A 21864-nucleotide genomic window follows, 5' to 3' on the forward strand; every position below is an offset into this window, starting at 1 on the left:
CGGTCCCCACGTGCTGGGCTGGCTTAGTTGGGGGACCACCACCACCACGTGTCATGGCCACCGGAAACTACACTGTAGGCTGCCGTTTCGGTTCTTAAATCCTGTGCGTACTCTAACCTTCCCTACCTTCTATTTGTCGCTCTGTTTTTGTCAAAGGATGGACCTACCGAACACACAACAAGTGGTTTTCCCCCCCTTGTTGATTTAGCGTCCTTCTCCGCTACTTGCTTAATTTCTGGCAACACTATAATAACTAAGTCTATCACAGCATGTGGAAGTAGTACATTAGTGTGAAGTAGGGTGAAGTCCAGTGTGTATGACACTACGGATTCCGTGCAAATCCGGTCTAGTCTCTAGTCTACGCTATTGCTTGGCTCATTAGTATTTGCACCATTGTCGTCCATATTGGTCCTGCGGCGTGCAGATTTGCATTCGCCTTCTAGTGTTTAAAAACGGTGGCCACCAGGGCAAAGGCTGATGGCCGGAGGAATCTGCATGCACGCGCTGCACTCGTTCGTCACTGGAGCCAGTCTCGGATGCAGCGCTACCGGAAGCAGTAGGCTATGCTTGACTCAGCTTTGTACGCAAATGCTTCGAGTTGAAGAATTCCTACGAACTTAATTGCTACACCTTGCTACCGGGTCGGCCTGTCCACATTGCTAAACTAAACGTTACAGGCGCCCATCCTGCCCTGCGTATAAGGAGCGAGCAGCAAATAATGGCTGCCACGTACGATTCCTACCGCTAACAACTAATGCTATGTCCACTAAAGTTGCTAATGACAGTGAGTTACGCTACACGTGCGCTACATGTTGACTTCCCAGAGTTTCAAGTAGTTGTCCAGGATCTCCTCGTACCAGGCGCGCTTGGCCGGATCCTTGAAGATGACGCTGAGCGAGCGCAGATCCAGCTGCAGGATCGCCTCGTTCTGCAGCAGCTCGCTGAGTATCCGCAGCAAGGCGCCGTCACCGTGCAGCTTCAGCAGGCTGCTGTAGGTGAACACGTAATACGACAGCCGCAGCTTCCGGGCGGCCCACGCCTCGACGGTCGCGTTCCCGCTGGCGCACCGTATCTTGCCCATGTGCTCCACGTACCACGGCGCGAAGTGCTCGTACAGATCCACCTTCGATAGCGCTAGGACGCCGCGTGTTTTCAGCTTCTCCTTCACGTGCGCATAGTTGCGCTTGTTGAACACGAACACCTGATAGAGCGAGTTGCCCGTCACGTACGCGTTGATATAGTGCGTCCCGTACCGATTCATGAACTGGACCGCGGACGTCGTATCACCGATGACGACACTCTGCACCTTGCGACCCACGTCCGGCTCGAGCGTCTGGTTCGGGGGGATCGGTTTCGCGAACCGGGCACTGTCCCGGAAGCGGGACACCCGTACCAACACGTAGCAGTAGTCGTCCCGCTCGAGGTACTTGCTTTGGATGCCTAGCTTCTTGGCGGCCACCTCCGGGTGCCAGCCCTCGGTGTACGCACGCCACGGGCTGTCGAGCCGCTCGATCTGGAAGTCACGGAAGTACGCCTGGAACAGCTGGCGCCGGTTGTCGCAGAACTCCATGTGGAAGTCCCCGTTGAAAATGCCCGGCTTTACCTCGTACTCTTCCGTCTTGAGCAGATCCAATCCCTAGCGAAGATGAAACAAATTATTACAAACGGGTTTCATGCAATTGAGCGAATTGAGTAGTAAGGGAAATAGACAATACAATAAACCTTTTCATACTAGATGAATGAACTATCATGTACACAAATGTACTATCTCGTAAAATTCTTATCATTATTTTTTAATATTATATTATAGTAAATTAAACAAAAAAAGTAAGCTTAACATGACTAATGTAACAATTAGAGTTATTCTCATGAATGCAACGTACAATTATTTCAATCATTTGATTTCATTTTAGTCAATTTTTCACTATAAAAAAGAAAGGAACATCTTGAAACTACTCCAATACAAAAGAAAGAAGAAATTCAAACAAAAATTGAAGTATACAAAACGCAATGGTTGAATTGGTCACAAATACGGGCCAAAGCGATAGTAAATTTGCCACTTGCTGTTAATAACACTAACGAATGAGTGCCGAACCCTGCGTTCAACTAAGCTGATATTTTATGTACTCCTTAAATTGATCTACTTGTAAGGATCATCGATCTGTAAATTTTTACGCCCTCTTTCCAAGTTTTATTTTTTACACAATGTTTTCTCCTACAAACTTTGTGTGTTTGGTCTTGTACACAGCCCAAACATAAGAAATGGTATTGTAGCGGTTTTTAAATAGCCCATTACATGGTTCAGATGTCTCCCCATTTACTCAACTTCCATGGTAAGAGGAACGATTTTATTACTTGTTTGACATTGCATTTGAGTAGTAATTAGTGAACGTTTTGAAACCTATTTGGCCTTTCAAATTTTCGCTTGCCAAGGTATTACCGAGACGTTACAATAAAGCCTATTACAGTACGCTTTAAAGTCTCTTGGTGTCGTTTGGTGCTTTAGTTTGGGCTATTTCGGTTAGATAGACTATTGAGTAACTGTACATCAGAAGCTACTGTGATGACCTATTTTTACAACGTTTTGTATCTACACCGACTGGACAATTGGGCCAGCAGTAGAACTGTTCCACGGTGATGGCACGGATTTGGGCAGCGCTTTTTGCTGGCGCATGGAAGCTTACCGCCCGAGCGCACGCACCACTAGTAAACACAACCCCTTATCGAACCCTAGAAGGAAAAAGGTAAAAACTGCCGTGGGCAATTAGGGGCTCCCCACCTTGAAGATGTTGTTCGTCGGCTCCTTGAACAGCCATCGCTCGCTGTCGTTGTACGAGATGACCTTCATCGATATCGAGAGATAGCCGTAGCGCAGGAAAACGTTTACCGCCTTGCCGAGCCGCAGCTGTGACTCCCGCTGGCCGATGCATCCGCCGGGCAGAATGCACAGCACCAGGGCCACGGCGACCAGCGCTGGTACCAGCGGAAGGCTTCGTGTTGTTGCATGCTGCTGCTGCTGCTGCTGCTGACGATGGCAGTCGGGTGTCGTAGCTTTCGTCATAACTTCGGTAGATCTGTGAGGCCCGGCACACGGTTTGGGGACACCTCTAGGGCCGGTTCACTCCTCGCGTGGGGCTCGAGGATCCTCCTTGCTCGACCGGCACGGCACACTTTGTGCCCGTCCCAGTTCTTCTGGTGTGTCCCGCGGTCACTCCCGGCGTCCGTTACATTATCGTATTATCGCGGTCCTCAAGCTCGAGCGGCACGCTCCCCGATTGCGACTTCCCGTCTGGTGGCGCGCGGGTTCTACAATTAAAACGGTTTATGGAAGAAGAAAAGAGGGAAAAAGAAGAAAAAACCAAAGGTAAATTACACACTCATTACTATCAAGCTACACTCGACACGACACGAGTTTGCAAAAGGGACGATTACGAAACGAATACACACGGGAGACCTTGGCGAGTTCAAGATCACTGCCATGCGCAAACCGCGACATCTACGATCTTACAACCGGGAAGCCATGTTATTTTTCCCCCGCCTGTTGCTTCTCGTTACAACCTGTAATGTGGCGCTATTTGGTAATTGTTTACCAAACAGAAAGCGTCCGAGTTTCCGACGACAGGTGAGTCTCGCCCAAGATCAGCCCCGGCGGCGACGACAGTTGGAGGAAAAATTGCAAATTGTTGTCCACCCCTGGCCATTTGTAGCTTCTGTCTATTTTGGACCGGAGAGCCTCATGGGGCTAGGTGCAACATGCAACCGCTTGCACAACCAAACCCGTCCCTTGACCGACTAGCGAACGAATCTCCTCCTATGACAGAGATTCTCAATCTTTCTTAATCACGATAGTTTCTAAATTTTGACGATGTGGTTGGATGGTTTAAAATACCAGCCCTTTTTTTAGAAAAATACTCAAAAAGTCGGCATGTTTTGTCTAATGTCTTTAAAGTATTACCACAGCCAGTCAAATTCGCGGATAACGCGAAAATACAAGTTCCAAGGAGAATGGTCAAGTTCAACTACAGGATGCTGTTTAAAAAACCATATACAGCTCAAATTCCAAGTACAGATGGACCTATTTTAAAGTTAGAAAATATGTAGACATGCTCTTTATGCGCAAAATCCGCTTTAAGTTGCTCATCGCACGTTCCAGATTCAGACACACAGCTCTTTGTTTTGTCGATTTGTTAATTAACAGCTGATACTGTACCCGGGACATCAAAGGAAATTTAGAGAATTTGCTTTCTTAAAACACTTCGATTTTGGTATTATTGGAAAGAGGTTTTCAAATTATTGACGACAGAAAATCGTGTTATTGCTTGTGTTCGAACTGATATTCGTGTATCTCCCTATTGCCTTGATTGTTTAATCTTCCATGTCAAGTTAAATCAACGTGAATTGATAAAGAAATCTTGCATACTTCACTATACTAGATTGTATAATTTTAAGTACAGATTTTAAGATTCTATAATAACAAGCATATTTGAAATAATTAGTTGAAGTTATTACAGAAGTTTGTTTTAAAACACTTGCTAAACCACTGTTTTATTTATCGTACATAACAAAATGAAAAGTATACAATTTTAAAATTTTCTTCTTTTCCGCGGTCGATCAGTCGATTGAGAATCTCTGGTGTAGGGTTATTTGTTTCGCTATAGGCTACAATACGGGCCAGGGGATTTTACATCTTCCATGTATGGGCTGACCGTTCCAAGTTCGTTTCGTTTCGAGCGGCAGGCGTTCCTCCCACCCTCTTGCAGATGCAACACCACCAACACTCATACACCCAGCGACCACAATGCAGGTCCACACGGCGGTGCACTGTTGCACCTCATCAAACCAATCCAACCCAACCCAACCCAACCCTGTCCCGATGGAAATTATTAGCGCCGGATCGCGGCTCGATTACGAAACGTCCCCACACACAAACGGTTGGTGGAGCTTCGCGCGATCGCACAAAAAGTCAATAGAGAAACCCATACCTTTCGCACTGCCCCCACGCTCCGTCCCGCGAAGGGTTTCGCGCGATAGGCCAAAACGGCAAGCTCAAGTGTTTGACGGGGGGAGGTGAAGCAAAACAGTCTCCAACACATCGAAACGGCATTGGCTGGCTGGGTGGGCAAGATATGGCGGCAAAGAATGGCTACAGAATGGGTGGTTTTTGGGTTTTTGGAAAGCGGCACGCAACGCAACGGCACGTTCTTTTCCCGCCGCCGGCCAGCCAGCCAACACCCGTAACCGATGCCAAGGGCAACCGCAACACGCTGCAGACCGGTGATGGTGGCCGCAGAGGTGTGAAAGGGGATGAGAAAACAAATTGCATTACCCAACGGCTACCGGGGATTGCAACTTGATCGGTCGATGATCAGATCGGGGTGTGCTGCATCACGATGACGTTCGGTTCCTTTTCGTTGAGGGTCTTAACCTCTCTTCTCACTTGGCACACTCCTTCCAGCCGGATGTTTGGTGGTGGTCGTTTTCCGGCAATTGTTTTCTTCAATCTGGCTCGGTTTGAGTTTGGCTTTGTAAGTGATCTTACGTGCGCGAAAGATTCTGAGTCATCGTGGTTTTGTGCGGTCAAACCGGTTGAATTCGTTGTGCACAGGTCATTAACATTCTCCAAAGTTTTGCAGTAGCAAGTTCCTGTTTGTCATGTCGCTTAACACCTTGCCCATTTTATACGAAGCTCAACATGCTAATGACTAAGCAAAATGGTTTTTGTTCAATGGCACCATACAAATTCTATCTTGCTCCAAGGTACATGTAAACTATCCTTTACAACCCACTACATTGCTGACGTTGTTGAAAAAGAGATACAAAAATCAACCAAACATGAAAAAATTAAATTCACAAACCGAGGAACTTTATGTTGACACCTTACAATCTATGTGTTGTTCTTATTAGCACATGAACGCCCTTTAAAGTATTTAATTGTCTTCGACATAAACATAGTCCAAAAAATACATCATTGGAATATAACAAATGACTTGAATAGTAATCCCAAAGTCCACATCTTAAGGTTACCTATGATATTTATTTCTCGTAAAACTTGAAGATTCGAAAACTATTATTTAGAAATACAATACTTTAATGGCTAAGTTGAACAAACAACCAAACTGCATAAACAACATTACCAACTTAACAATTTGAGTTAAAACCTGCCGATACTTGAATCTGCCGTAACCAAGTTTTAATTAAATTTGCCTATAGCACGTAAAGAAACTAAACCAAAACCACTTAAATAAGTTGAACCATCCTCAATGTGTATGTGCAAATTTATAATTTTGTTTTCAACATGCTCACCCGTTCGTACTGTTAACTTATCTTTTTGTAAAGTAAAGAGTATTACAAATGAAATCTGTACCGAAATCGAAAAATTACGATCAGCGATCGTTACATGGTCAATTAAAAGAAGTAGCAAGTCTAATTGAAAAAGTTTTGATCAAAGCATGGGCTGGTGTAAGATGCTTCGACTAAGAAATAAGATAAATTAACCAAAAATAAGAGCATACATATGGGACTGTAGCCGAATTCAAGATCACGATTTTAAGTACAGAACAAGTCCTAGTTATATAAAGTTTTCAGGAGTCATAATTCAATTCAACAATACAAGTTTCAGACGATTTCAAATATTTCCTTGAATACCTCCCAAACATGCTAACCATGTAATTCTCTCCATCTTAAAATCCCACGAACCACACTACAACTTACATTCTGGAGCTATAAACTAGATTTCTGTGTCAATAGCACAATGACAAACGCAGACAGTTCTGATAAAAAAGCTGCCCCTTTCGAGCAGATTCCAAACAAAGCCCGTTGCAGCGTTGGTCGCATCGATGCCTCCTCCGAGCGTCGATATCCTTGACTCAGATCCAACCAGCACACACGACGCGCCATGATGTAAGAATCATCTTACGCCCGGCACCGATCTCTGCAGCTCATCCTAAAGTGCAACGGCACGTGAGCCATCGTTCGGTTCGGTGGCGAGCAGATATTCGTCATTAGCGACTAAGCAAGCTATACAACATGCAACAACTAGAATGTGTGGAAATCATCGCACTGAAAACACATATTAAACCTTGACCTCTCCGATGGAGGAACCCAAAACTGTTCGTCGAAAAATCAACAAATCACTTTGAACTTCCTTATGCGCGAGGGGCACGAAAACGGTCACCACAGCGAGCCCTTGCCCGTTGCTTTGATGACATGCTTTTACCAACCAATGTCAATGTGGTCATGGTTCGCGGATGCCATTCTTTTCAGTATCTTGCCATCCGTGGCGCCAACAGCCGCATGAAACCCGAAGAAGACCATTAATCATTGCCGTGCATTGTTGCTGCGCTGGAAACTGGAATTTCAAACCACGACAGAGTGGTCAATTTTTGAGATGACCTCGACGATCGACCGCTTGCGAACAGAAAGGGTAGTAGCAGTTAATATACCCTGGTTAATCCGTTTGCTCACCCACCGTGGTGAAGATGTCTTAGCGACTCCTAGAGTGGTGTAGATTTTTTGTTATACTTCAAACGTAAAAGGAAGTCACAATCCTCCAAGTCATGCGATCGGTTGTGTTCCCCTTCATTAACCAGTTTAATACCCAGTATAGTTGGCGTATTGCAGGATTGCGATCGTGTGGATCTCTGTTTGGGTTTCAAATTAACGTATCATACATGTATTCTTCATTACTTAAATCATAAATCACTCTTAATGACAATTAAATTTCGATAAAATGACAAATGATCTAATGACAAGTTCACATAAACATATTAGAATATATAAAATATTATTAATTGACAAAACAGATCAAGTAATTAAAGTAGCCTAAGCCTTGGATAAGTTTTTATTTATTGTGGTTAAATATTCATTTTATATCAAAATAAATTCAAAACTCAAAAACCAAATAAACTAACGCATTGTGGATTGTTTGAAATGAATGTTGTTTAAAAAACAGAAGGCAAAATGAACCTATTTGTTCATGATTTATCAATTATTGGTACATTTAAATATTGGGCGTTTGTAATGGATGCTGCCAAAACAAAATTTCTACAACATTCAGCACCACTATATCTAATGTACACTTCAAAACTTAAACAACATAGTGTTTATTTCTTTATCGAGTAACATGCAATGATTCAGCTTTATCTATAACCTCTTCAGAAACCGAGTGCCACCGACACCACAACTTACAACAAACACCTATGCATGGAAGGTGTCCATACGGTTTGGCAATTTCTTACGTCTCAGTGCACAACTATAGATAATGTAATACCGGTTCAGTTTTTGCCATCGGTTATCGTTTCATCGGTCTGGCGAGTATTTTCTTCGGCGCTGCAACTCGCTCAATCCAGGAAGTAAACCTTCACGAAGGCTGACTTGGGGGTTAGAAAAAATCAATTTAAAACTGCCACCACCGTAGGCCATATGTAACTTCCCGCAAAAGATCCCATAACAATGGTTGTTGCATCGATATCAACCAACTGACTGTGGACGATTGGACTGGATCCCGTGCCGTAACGGAAGGGGCATCGATGGGCAAACCCATTCCGCGACACTGATTTCTGTTTTTAACGAAATGGCAAGTTGGTTGGCGAGAAATGACACAAAGAAAGATAGGCGCACGTGTTTGGAATGGGGGATAAGATTTGCATCGTGCCAGACACACGATGCCGTGCCGTATATGCGCTCCCGATCTGATTGACGACAGGTTTGCAAACAACGGAGCGCGCCGTTGGAATGGAAATGTACTCGAGTGGACACTCGCGCGTCGACTTACTTTCATCGTAACACACTGACCGGCCTCCGATCGTACGCACGAGGGAAGGGAAAACAATTGGGTCAAACCGAAACCGAAAGCGGAACAATCCCGTCCCGTGTTGCAGCAGGTGGGGTGGGGGTTGGGGTTTAAAACGGGCGCAATCGACAATTGCAACTGCCGAGCGGTGCAGTGTGCAGCGCCTTTTTGACGTCGATGGTGTGGGTCGCTGCGGTACTACGGCCCCCGTTTCGGGCCACATTGTGTAATCGACGCCACACGTTGGCAACTTATTCATTCATTAGTCGGCGAAGACGTCGGCATAAACGTGTCATGTTTGGTGTAGGGATGCAAGGTGGGGGGGGGGGAGGGGGAGGGGAGCCCTTTCGATCCCTTCCTTGGCTTTGGCTTCTTCGATGCCACCGACGATGATGAGGCGGAAAACATGAGGTAAACCCGAGCAGATTAGTGAAGGCTTTGATTACAGAAACAATTACTTAACGATTAGTTCCGGCTGGCCTCCGGGGAGGTGTTTGCAACGCACGGAGAAGCGTTAAGCGATGATGATTTCCATCAACCTTGGTCAAACGCTGTGTTTTTGAGCGTTCAGCGATCGGCGATTGACTAGGGGAGTGCTACGATACATACAGATTTCAATGAACACAACATAAAGCTCATTGATTTTAAATCACAGATCAATCGATCGAGACAAAAATTATCGATTCATAGGCGACCAAAATAATAGATAAATTGCTTTGGCTACCACAAATATCCGCTTGACAACAGCTTAACGAACGATCTTGACCTGACAAAACTCCAATCCAAACTGGTCCAATTCGACTTCCTCGAGATGCCGGTTTTGTCTACCTATGAAGATATAGGCTAGGTCATCCGGTGCCATGCAAATGACATTGCAAGACAACCGGAATTTGTCGATTCTATTTCGCTGAACGCGTAGCTTAAATTCGAGCGATTTCTTACATACGGAACTGACAATCCTTCTGAAGACTTCGCTCATGAAAACTAATTGAGAAGGTTTCGCCGTTGTTTAACAAAGCCTATGCTCGTACGCTAGGCATTGAATATCCACAGATTTAAACATGTTAAATATATTCGTAGTCCCCCACAACAGGTTTCAACGATTCCTTTCAGGGGTACGCATGGTGCTACTATGTTCATGCTTTTTCGCCTTGTCCTGTGTAGAACGAGACTATTGGCCAAATGCACATTCCTTTTACGCAATATAGCATAATTTAAGTATTTATGCAAAATTGGCAGCGATCTATTCTGGCTTGAAGAAGATGATGAACTTAAAAATTCGACCCCGAGTCTCGGATGGTTGACTAGAGCACATAAGTAACACTACTTTAAAGCTCATACTTCTGATAGAAAGGCAATTTCGCTTAAGATACCTGAGACATCCATCCATCTTCTCCTGACATGCGACGTTAGTCATGGTCTTTCTTAAAGGTGGAGCCAGTTCATCCAGAATCGATATGAACATGGTATAATGTGACACTAACTATACTTTCTTAGAAAACGACTATAGACTTTTTCAAATCAAAAACATTTTCAATAAAAATAATAATAATAATCAATACGTTTCAAAACGCTTGCCTCTCATATTATGAGTATGGGATCATATGGGTTTCCTACAAAAAACATGCACAAAAACAAAACAACTCCTGTGTTTAAAGATTAGAGATACTGCTCAAAATGCAAAAAAAATTTGTGTGCATTTGAAACAGTTACAACCTCACTTAATATAAATCTATGCAAGCTTATTCGAAAATAGAACATCTGTTATTTGTCCCCCGTAGAGAGCAATTATATTGAAATAGGAAACAATTCCTGGAAGTAGAATTGGGAAAACCGTACTTGTAAATTCAATCAATACCGCGATGAATCAATCGCACCACAGGGGCTCGTAACTATCTAAATTAAACACAATTCTTCCCCATCCGGACGCCTCTGATTTGTGGCCGTCAATGAGCATCCAATTTATCGATTGACTCAATTGGGACGCTCCCATCACGTTGCGGCCTAGCGGGCCAGAGTGACGACAGAGAACTAGAAACCGTACGCTATAGAACATTGAGTTGGCATTCGCTTTTGGATCTGCAAATGTGATGCGCTTTTTGCGCCGGCGTGACTTTGGCCGGTTCGGGTGCTAATGAGTGTTGATTTTTTTTTTACTCTGTCCGCCTTTACCTTGCACGATTGAAAATCATTGAGGTTACTTCCTGGCTGACGCTGGATTCGATGCTGCCAGTGCGTGCTCGTGTCAATGCTGCGCGATGAACTTGGCGGAGGTCATCACGGCCCTGGGAAAACAATGCAGTTCCCACGTTGCTGGCCACCTCGAATAGTGATACGGTTTGCGAGGGAGTTGGTAGAACGAAACGAGAAATGTAATCCAGCGCGCGGATGAAACCGTTCTATGGTGGGTGGAAAGATATGCAAATATTACACATAAAGGTTTCATCCTCCACCCTGATCTACAGGGAAAATAATAATTAGGCCCACGAATAAAATTGTAAAAGAAGCAATTTTTGTGGATTTCAATGAATTCGCATTCATGCTTTTCAATTTGTGTTTAACAGGTTTTAAAACATTAAAGTACAGTAAATACAGTAGCAACGAGTAAATTTACAGTAGCAACAAGTAAATTTGTTAAAACATACATTACGCAAAGTTAACCTAATCATACCATATTTAAATTCTGTGACAGTTGACAAAAAGGTGGTAAAGAAGATTTTTTATTAATTTATACTAAAGCCAACAACTAGTTCGACATGTGTGTTCTAACTTTGTGTTCATTATGTCCTCTCTTGACGTAGCCAGAACGAACACGTTGGTTGAGACTTACGTCGTTCATAAAGTTTAACGTACCTTCATTTAATGAGGTTTTAATTGTCCACCACATATTATCAACGAACAAAAAAATCAAAAATGTTTCCTCTCTGAGAACCGGACAAGTTCTGCTCAATTATTTCATAAGGCGTTAATTTATCCGACAAGGACCTCAGTTTCTACCGCGACTCCGTCCTCTTACAGGTTACAGCACAGGTTATAGCACAGCTAGCATGGATCTCACTTTGCGCGTGTAAAGAGATCATAGACGAGGAAAGTTTCGTTGGATAGAGAAAAAAAGGCCGGCCTCTAGAAGAACACATCCGGTGCCGGAGTTCACCACCACCATCAATGCCAGTCCACCAGGGTGGAGGTCATTATGAGTTAATGATTCTGTTTTCCCGTTGGCTACCGTAAGGCTTCACGAGAAAGAAGTTCGGTTGCTTTCGGTTTCGTTATGATTTTGTTTCATGTCCGTTCTTTTCCAAGCTGATGGGAGTAAGTTTTTCCTGCGTCTTACGAGCAATGTTCGTACGTGCGTCCATCAGTGTTCCCCACATCCATTGCCAGGCCACCTGCCGTCCATCTCGCAGTTTCTCTTTCCGCTTCCACTGCACTGAAACCTTCCATTCCAACCTCGAACATCGGTAGCCGTTGGTTCAAGGCGATCAAAGTTCCATGAACTTCGAGCCCATCGAGCCACCACATCAGCCCGTGACCGCCACGGTGCATCCGGAGGTTGCACTGGTTCGCGATGCGCAACCGTGGACAGGATGATACTTTTTGCCACGGACAATCGGGGAAGGACAATCAACAACCCCCAACCCGTACGAGATACGAGGTGAGATCGTGCTGAAACAATCGCAACTGACCGCCGCCCCCCCCCCCCCCTTGGGTGGGAAGTTATTACAACGCACTCTTACGGACCGGTTCGGTTTTGCGGGAACAATATAAAACGGCCTCCCGGTTGATCGGTAACCTACACGCCGTAACATAAATTGGTTTTCCCATTGGGCTGGTGTAGGTGCGGGAATCGTGGTCAATAAACGTGCAACAACGGTGATGATAGACAATGATTCGCAACAAGATACATCTTAATTTCCCTTACCCTTCGCACGACGCGGAAGAGCCGATGCAGAATCCATGAAATTTTAATGTGTTTTTTTTAAAGGAAAAGGTTAAAGAAAACAACAAGTTACTAGCTTGGTATTTGTTAAGATAATAACTGAAGAGTTATTATATTGAACAACCGAATCACGAATTTTTATCAAAGACAGCCATTGGCAAAAAAGTACTCTGAATTTTAAACTCTTGTAGAAGTGGGAATTTTCAATTTCTTAACCAATTTGGCTCCTATAGGCACAATTTGTCCAAAACATAAAATATCGAATAATATAGCAGCGGCCTTCAATTATCGTAAAGTATATAAATATAACAAACCTTCTTATTTTTTCATCATGTTTTATAAAAAAAAATATTTTATCCAATTTTATACCATTTAATAAGGGATCTAAGTTTATGTCGTCCACTAGAGCGGCTACACCCATTAAGTAAGGTTCAGTAAGATTGTGCTGTTTTCAATCCTCCTAATAGTGACGTAATGGAATATTTGAAAATCCATAAAGTTAAAAAATTTATGGTTGGTTCAAAACGAATTTCAAAGCATCTAATACCTTTCTCTATGTTCGAACTGTTGTGCTAATTCACGGTTTGCTAACTCATCGATCATTTGTGGTTTCGCATCGATCCCTGCATCCAAATGATCCACCGGCTCTGATCGCGAAGGTCTTCGCGTTCGATCAATGGAGACGCACCAGCAGCGTGGTTTAAAATAAAATACGCCATCAGAGCTTTCAAGGGTGGCCCTGCCTTTTGATTGATTGGGCGCGATTGCTTTACCGCATTCACGGATCATGCACCGGTTTCGTCTTCACCGAGTACAGCTCCCCCCCGGCTCCTTCTAATGGGTCATCGAATGAAAGACTGCTAACGGTGACATTTAGGACATAAATAACCCGTTCTATTTTAGGCATTGTCCGTCAAGCTGCCGGTTATTTTTGGAGATCCGAACGATGGTCATTTATAATTTGGTTTTGTTTTTTCTCTTCTTTGTCAGTTCAGTAGTAGTAAATTAAAAATTATCGAGGAAACAACAAATGTACCTCTGGAATCAGTCTTGACTCTCATAGTACACATAATTACTTATTGCTGAAAAATCTAATCTCATCATTTCAAATTGAAACTTAAGAACTAACAAAAAGGGGTTTGTTCAACTTAACATAAATCACTTTTAATTATAAAACAATAGAATTGGCAAGCCAAAATTGCCAAACCTTTCCTCGCCGCCAAAGGTTGCGGCCGGCTCCTGATCAAACAGAACCAGTAATAACTGCAATTCAAGTTCAACCAACGATCGACGCGATCGGTAGATCATGTGATTGGGACCGAAAAATAGGCAAGGCGATCGACAAACGCTTTGTTGACCATCCTACTCTTCTGCCAACCCGGTGACCGCGAACAAATCCACCATTGTTTTGTGCGACCTAGAAAACGAATTTTCCAACGACAATCGAACATGAACAGTTCAATTTACACACTCAATACCGGAGTGTCGCCGAGCCCCGAAACGAGTGTTTCGTGTGGGTATGTGTGTGTGTGTGTCGGGTGTTAATCCCTCGCAAACCGTCCCTCGACATCCGCCACACCGACATGCGATCATTGTCCGGGCTTTGGTTAGCATCGTTTTCAAGGGCCCCGAGACCACCGAACCGAGAGGCTGTGAAATGTCAACGCTCCAGACAATAGAGCACACCGCAACAGCCATGCGAACCGCCAACACGCGATCCATCGATGGGATTGTGCATCGACATCGCATTGTCCGTCCGCAACAACATCGATATCGACACCATCGATGGTGCTGGTCCGGACATTAATTTGGGCTTCAGCCCGTTTTTCCTGCGGTGTGTCATTGTTCGGATAGGAGAGGGAGGGACGGAGAGAGAGAGAGAGGGGTTGGCCACACCGGCGCAACGGTCACGGAAGGTGGCGCGGTTGCATGGTGTTCACGAGCGCCACCGACACGGTTGACATCTCTTCAATCCACCGTGGGAGCAGTGGACAGTGTTCCTGCAGTTCGCTGGCTGGAAATGTCACTGTCAAGGTGAACGAGGTCGTTGAGGTTGAGTCCGAGGATCTAACGGTGTCAGAGCAGTGCCATTACGCAACTTCCAATATCTCTCGCGAGTCGCGTGCTTCGACGCACTTGAAGCGTTGCACCTGCGCTTCGCTTGTGTGCCTTAAAGGGTAGCTGCCCCATCAGTGTGCCGATAGGGCGAAGCAAGGCTTACCATAATCCTTCCCTCGAAATGGAGCTCCCCTGGACTGACATTGACCTGCGATAATGAGCCCCCAAACGCTTTAATAAGTCAGTGAATAAAACATTTCTCCACGCAGCTCGGAGGGAAGAGAAAAAAAAGCATTCCAATTTAGTGTTCCACCTCCACCAAGGGGCCAGTTCGATGGCTTCTGGGGCCCGTTTGCCTTGGAACGAATCTCGTCTCGTGCTGCTGCCAGGGCAGCATCCTTCACGGATCCACCAGGCGTTTCACCGGCTAGTGGGCTCAGCTGCTGTCGATCCGTTCATGTCTTCCGCACCCCGTTCGGAGTCACGCGTTTATGCAGACCCCGACGGACGGTCTGAAATATGCTAATCGGATAGTCGAAGGATGCACAGATGGCATCCGAGAAAAAAAAAGGGAGATCCGAAAAAACACACTGCCAGGGGTTCGTCGCTGAGGTTTCTGACGATGTTTCAGCCTTATCGGGCCATCGCTTGTGGATCGAAACGCATAAACGAGCCGTTGGTTGGTGGAGTGTCAGTAACGTTTTGCAATCAGGAATACTAAAACAGTCACACACACACAAAATAACAAGTTTTGGATATAGTAGACATGGACAAAGAAAAAGAAATATTCTTGGTTCTCTTGGCAGATCAATATATGCGGTCATCACAGCCATCGAAATTCAACGAAAATAATTTCCATTCATTTGAAAGTGAAACTACAGAATAGAAACTTTTGCAAACAAGTTTCTGAATATTTAATCTGTGGATTTAATATTGTTTTTCTAACATGCTGCTATCATTCTTTTCTTTATTTTGGATTGAAATTGTATGAAAAAATTAAAAAAACATGTTTTAGATAGAAATTAAAACTAGTAATCTTTCACATATTTATATTTTTACCTTGTTTATTAATTATTTAAGGAACATGCTTTGTATAAAACTATAGAACTCATCATATCAATTGAAATTTGATTTTCTAATTATTCATTAACTATTGCTTACTATAACGAGTTTTACGGATAGCTTACAATATACAATAGTCTGCTAGTGTTAGATAAGGTTTTAGAATGTAAACGCCAGCAAAATATAAAATACAGCAGCAGCCAACATAAAATGTCTACGATATAATACAAAATGATATACTTTAACGTTCTTATTGTTTGCAATAACTAACATACTAACTGGCCAAACGAGAATCGATGCATTTGTGTTATAACGCTTTTGAAAATGTAAGTTATCAAACTTACCAAACACCAACAATGCCCAATAGAAGGGTTTAGAGCCCTGATCGTGTGTTAAACCTGGTGTTTTTAAAAGTTAATTAAATGGTTTTATCGCTGTAAAACAACATGTTTAAAATGGTCTTCGAGCACGGTGAAATACCAATCAAATGTAACGAACACCCATCTCGTAAACGCATGAGTAACATTTGTGTGTGCCGCATTAAATAGCGTCAAGTACCATTCCTGCACACGTTTACGCACCATCCAAATGCTCCAGGAAATGCCAGCGGTGGCCAACACACTCGTATCGATTTACGGGCGTAATCCACCGGCGCACTCAGGCACAAACGTTGGTAAACGTTTGGAGAATGACCCCTCCGCCAGCTGGCTCAAAACGCTCGCTGTACGCGTTCTTCTGCTACAAAACCGATTCGGTAATCTTAAGTTCAGTAGGAACTCGTATCGCCTTACGCACCTCCAGGGCTCGTACCGGTGCGTTATGTGATCATCACAGCTGTGAAGGAGGTGAAGAAGATTCATCGGCCGTCAAAGCAACAAACTAACAGAAGCGGCAAAAAAAAGGCCAGAAACTGCGGACTTGGGCCACTTGACGGTTGGGTTGACGCCACCACCGGTGGCGTTGTGCAGCAAGCGATTTACATGAGACTTCCCATCGATGGACAGGTGAGTAAAAAAATTACACTTGGCAGTAGATGTAAATGGGCACTTGATGATTATATCATCGGCGGGATGATCGTGTCGCTGACCATTGCGGCCATGCCATCGGATTGGGAAGATAGGAACGCCTCTCCGAAAGAACCGTCACTGACGGCGGGTTAGAACAATGGAGCCCTTCGGATGTAACAATCTGATGAGATTTTTGATGTGAGGACTTGGGAGAAGAAGCGGAAGTACATGAAGGGTGGATCGTAATTAGAATCGTATTGTTTTTCCAACACACGGACAATTTTTGTGATCATGACGGCTCCACAGAAAACGTCAATCGTGCAAGAGGTTAAAAAATTTATTTTCAAACATCTAACAACGCTTCGCAACCTAATCCGATTTTAGCGGCCGTTTTAATTGTTAATTGGTTGAATGATCTTGACTGTATATCCAATTACTGAAACTGATTTTACGCTTTACATTACAACACCTATCTATTTGCACCTGCCTTTATGTATTCTGACTATCTTCTGCTTACAGATTTGAGCATGACGTTCGTGGAATATAATCACCAATATCCATTTGAAACGATGATTATCAATCAGGCTGCTTGCGAAACCAATGTCTGCCAACTTCCTCGAGCGCAGGCCCGCCAATAATCATCTAAAGTACCTGACCAACACAACCACGGCACCACAAGAACCTCTCGGCCGCTTCCAGTGAAATAAAAATGACGCAAATAGAGTGAAGGATGATGATGATGATTCGTTCGATGCCACACTCGGTCGTTCATCTTGCTGAAGAATTACACTTTATAGACTTGAACACACACACTCCACTTGGCGGGAGGCTCGAGTAAATGTTTGCCCAAACATCGGCCCGCGTACCGTACGTAATTCGCGATCGACTCACTTGTTAAATCCGCGACTGTTCTAATCACAAAGATGTGGAAACGATGGCTCCAACAGTCTTAGCTACCCTATCGCTGGCCCGACGGCTAGCAGGAGTCAAGTGGTATGGAATGAATAATATTGCAGATCTCAAGTGGTAGGATTAGACGAAAATTGTTTTCCGGTCTGCCAGCAATGGAGCTTGCTGGGGCCACGAAGAACGAGGAGATTACGCTTCATTAAAGTCAATGATTGGAAAATATCGTGCAATCGCTTATAATTTCCTGCTAACGCCAAGAGGAGTAAATAAGAACCTAATTCGAATAGTGCGATCCACTCAGAAAAAAGGCATCGACTAACTGACGTTGCCGGAACTACCAAATAGGGGTTCTAAAAACAGAATTCTAAATTCTAAATTCTGCTTTTCCCCCCTACGCGAAAAAAAAACCTAACGACCCTCTTTACCAGCATCTTCAAAGTCTTTAGATTGTTGGCGTTCTCCAGAAGAGTGGGGGAAAATCCATTTTATTTTTAGACATTTATGAGTCCGTCGAAATACCGTCGGTCGTCAGTAAACCTCCCCGGTTCATCCCTCCAAGCCTCACGTGTCGTGTCGGTTCGTCGGCGGAGGTGAATACCATTCTCTTTTTTCTTCCTCGCCCTCGTTAAAACTTCTTTCTTTGATGCTCTAACATTTAACTTACCCTCTTTCGGCCGGCAAGGGGCGATCTTTGCACCGTTGTACGAATTAACTGTTTGCTAAATTAATTGATGCTGCCGGTGGGCTGTTTGTGCCGCTAGTCCGTCCCTTCCAGAGGACACACACGGCTCCAGAGCATTAACATAAAACTCCACACTGTTCACTAGCTGCCGGTACTACCCCTCCTCTTGAACTGCTTGCAGATGGAACACCGTGACAACCGATCCCAAGTGGTAGTGACAGAGTGTGGTGCTCGCCGCTTCGTATCACAACATTGTCGTACACAAATTTGGGACACTAAGGCTTGCTTAACTCTTATTGCACAAGACGGTGTGACTTTCTCGTTGAACAAAAACTAAACTAGCTGCAATAAGGGAGAATAAGTAATTTCTTCACAAATATCCGAACATCTTGTTGTCAGCTCCTGTGTTCCCGGCCAGTCCGCCAGTTTCCCAGAATTGAACATATCTTGTTAGTGAGTCTGTTTACTAAGTTAATCGAAATGTCAAACAGCGTTTATTAGCAACCAGCGAACTAGCATAAAACACATTCCTCCCATTGCACTGTGCGTATCCCCCTTACTTTGCACCGGCTTAGGTCACAACGCCAACCTCATGCGTTTGGGGATGTGTTGATCCATCTTCAACAGCTCCACAAATGTGCTTGGATATGACGGTTGCAAAACACTTTGCTTGGACCGACACGAGCCGGCAGCTTTGCCATTTGGATGTCAGTTTTATTGCCTTCCTACGTGTCGGACGCAGCGCACGTTGGATTTAAATAAAAGTAACAGCGAGGAAACTGCAGTCGCGTTCGCCAATTGGTGGAACGTTTCGGTCATCAAGCTTTATTTCAAGACTGGAACGAATTTTCGATGTTCAAAGAGCTAAAGACCGTACTAACTACATATTTCAAAAATATTTTCGATCACACAGACACCATCGGTCGGGCAGGGGTTTGAGGACAAAAGTCGATTAATTTAGCAGAACAGATTTGAAGTACTCTGTTCGATAGACTAAGCACGATGCAGTTACATTTTAAACATTCCCTGGTCGATATTTTGGTAAGTTTCCTCAAAAGACGCATTTGAGTTTGTTACTAGACAAGTTTTCCACGTACGATTGCAATCGTAAATTATACCCTACACCCACCACGTGCTCACGAAGCTGAACGATAAACAACATTCACTACACTTAACAGATGTTAGCTATTCTTCGATGGATCTTCGTTGGCCCGATTCTTACTTAGCAAAGCTATCTTACTAGCATTAGCCCCGTTCTCAAACGGTATCCGAAAGGAACACTAACTTTTTCTACAACGAGCCTCTTTTGCGCTAACCACTGCGGCTATATTTCGTCCAATCGGAACCTGAACTACACACTCCGACTCGATCAGCGATCACCGATCCGCACCGAGGCAAGTCGCGCACTACTGACCAGAACGAGTTCTCGAGCAGCAAGAGCGAGCGCAGATAGCACACGCGCATATAGGAGCAGGGAGGCCCGCGCACACAACCGAAGAACTGAAAGCGAAACTGCCCGCGGACTGCACCGCGGACTTCATCGTTCGCTTCTCCGCGTGGTTCTCGCGGTTCTCGGTAATCGCACGGCACAATACAAAAAAACCGGCACACACAAACAAACTGCCACACGTCACTGCGCGCACACGAACAGTGTGGCCGTGTGTGGTTGTTGTTTTAATTTTTTTTGTTTGCTCTTCTGTTGTTCAAAGCGGCCGTGGTTATTGGGCCCCACCGCACGGGTCCATACACCGCAGACTCCAAGGTGCACGCTCTCTTGTGTACCACACCGCATACGCACACCACACACCGGTGGCGGATCACTTACACTTTTCCACACTAAGATCACCGTTTCCTGATCAGGCACGGTGGCCAAGGTGTAACGATCGGGTGGTACTTTACACGCCTCTGTAAGATTGAGGATGCGGCCAACACTTACTGCTTCTTCAGACTTGCATCCACTACACTGGATCGGCGGCCAGGTAGAAGGAAGAGGCACAAGCTGAGCTACTAGCAAAGGGAAGGTAACACTAACAGCTTGCTCCCACGGACGATCGGCGATCGTCGGACTCACGCGGCGCTACGGCGTAAGCTACTACCGTTGTACCGATGTTGCTCGGCACGTTGCACCTGGCAGACTGAAACCGGTGTCGCCGAAGATACTTGCTGCGGGGTCCGGTGTCCATGGGATCGCGCACCTCACCACCGCGTGCGGATGACGGGTGGTGCTTAACCCGAGCGCGCCGAAGGACGTTCCGGTGGCATTGTGCATGCCCGAGCTGCGCGGACACCAATACCGAACCAAACGGCGCAGACGAAAAGGCACACCGCCAAACCGCGAAAAACGCTCAAATGCGGTGTCGGTTCATGGTTGCATGGTTGGTCTCGTTTTGGCGCAAAGTGAGCGCGCTTACAACAGCTGTTTTTGCCGGTTTGGCAGGAGTCCATGGCTATGCGATGGAAGCGATCGTGGTCGTGTAAACTGGTCCATTTCGATCCTCCATCGATTCTCATTATGTGCTGCTCCATCCATCCAGCAGCGACCATATTTCAAGCCCAATAACAAACGGTAGCACACGGTTTGACGAACATAAACGAAGAAAAAGGGAACCGAACGCCTGGACGGTGGACAGTCTCCCAAAAACCACTTCCAGCATTCGCGATGATTGTGCAACCGGACAGGGTCGGAGGGATACGAAACTTTGATTAACTACATTAAGCCACCCAGCCCGGCGCGCCCGGCGCGAAAGGTAGCATGGTGCTGCTGAGGTTGCTCGGCCACACATTTCAAATGACACACCCACCCACAGAGGCCAAGAGGCGTTGCTGCCGCTCAGTCTGATTTAATAGAAAAGTCTAAAGGAACCAGGCATGCCCAAAACCCGACGGAGATCCGCGCACTCGTGGTTCCTAAACGAAGCATAAAACATGTTGGCACAAACGGCTGTAGTGCGGACCAGTTTTGTGCTGTTTGCGACCGATTGGCATTGAATTCGATAGAAATGGGCAGGATTGGTTGGATGTGGAAATTTGGAGAGGGGTAGGCAAAAATTCATCAGCATCATCACCCATCCTAACGGACGGCTGCAGACATTCAAACATCTCTCATTCGCCAACAACATCAGGGTCGTGGAGGAGTTTGCTTATTTTCCATGTCGGTAAACTTTGGATATCGGAAGATTTACAGAAACTGTTACGAGCAAAGGACAAATTCAAATTCTCCAAACAACAAAATATGGGTGCAGCATTTATGCCAACTAACAAAACTTCTGACCTACGCAACACACCTAGCAATGTTGACACAGCAGGCCCGCATTTAAATTACGCAATTTCATGTTCCCTCTAACCAGGAAATCTTTTTTAAGGAAGACCTTCTGAAAGGAACGGGCTTGGCCAAAAATACCGTACCTTTAAGCCA

At 44.9% G+C, this 21864-nt stretch overlaps 1 protein-coding gene across 1 annotated transcript; it reads right to left on the bottom strand.

Annotated features, from left to right (window-relative positions):
* Positions 1-217: 217 nt before the first annotated feature.
* Positions 218-20533, bottom strand: LOC131286650 (torso-like protein). The gene is made up of 4 exons (XM_058315634.1): positions 20482-20533; positions 18432-18791; positions 2780-3306; positions 218-1636 (listed from the first exon to the last, which is right to left on the bottom strand). The coding sequence occupies exons 3-4, from the start codon at positions 3059-3061 to the stop codon at positions 806-808; spliced, it is 1113 nt and encodes a 370-aa protein (XP_058171617.1). The 5' UTR covers positions 3062-3306; positions 18432-18791; positions 20482-20533; the 3' UTR covers positions 218-805.
* Positions 20534-21864: the final 1331 nt, after the last annotated feature.

This window comes from Anopheles ziemanni, chromosome 3 (assembly GCF_943734765.1).
Source record: "Anopheles ziemanni chromosome 3, idAnoZiCoDA_A2_x.2, whole genome shotgun sequence".
NCBI lineage: Eukaryota > Metazoa > Arthropoda > Insecta > Diptera > Culicidae > Anopheles > Anopheles ziemanni.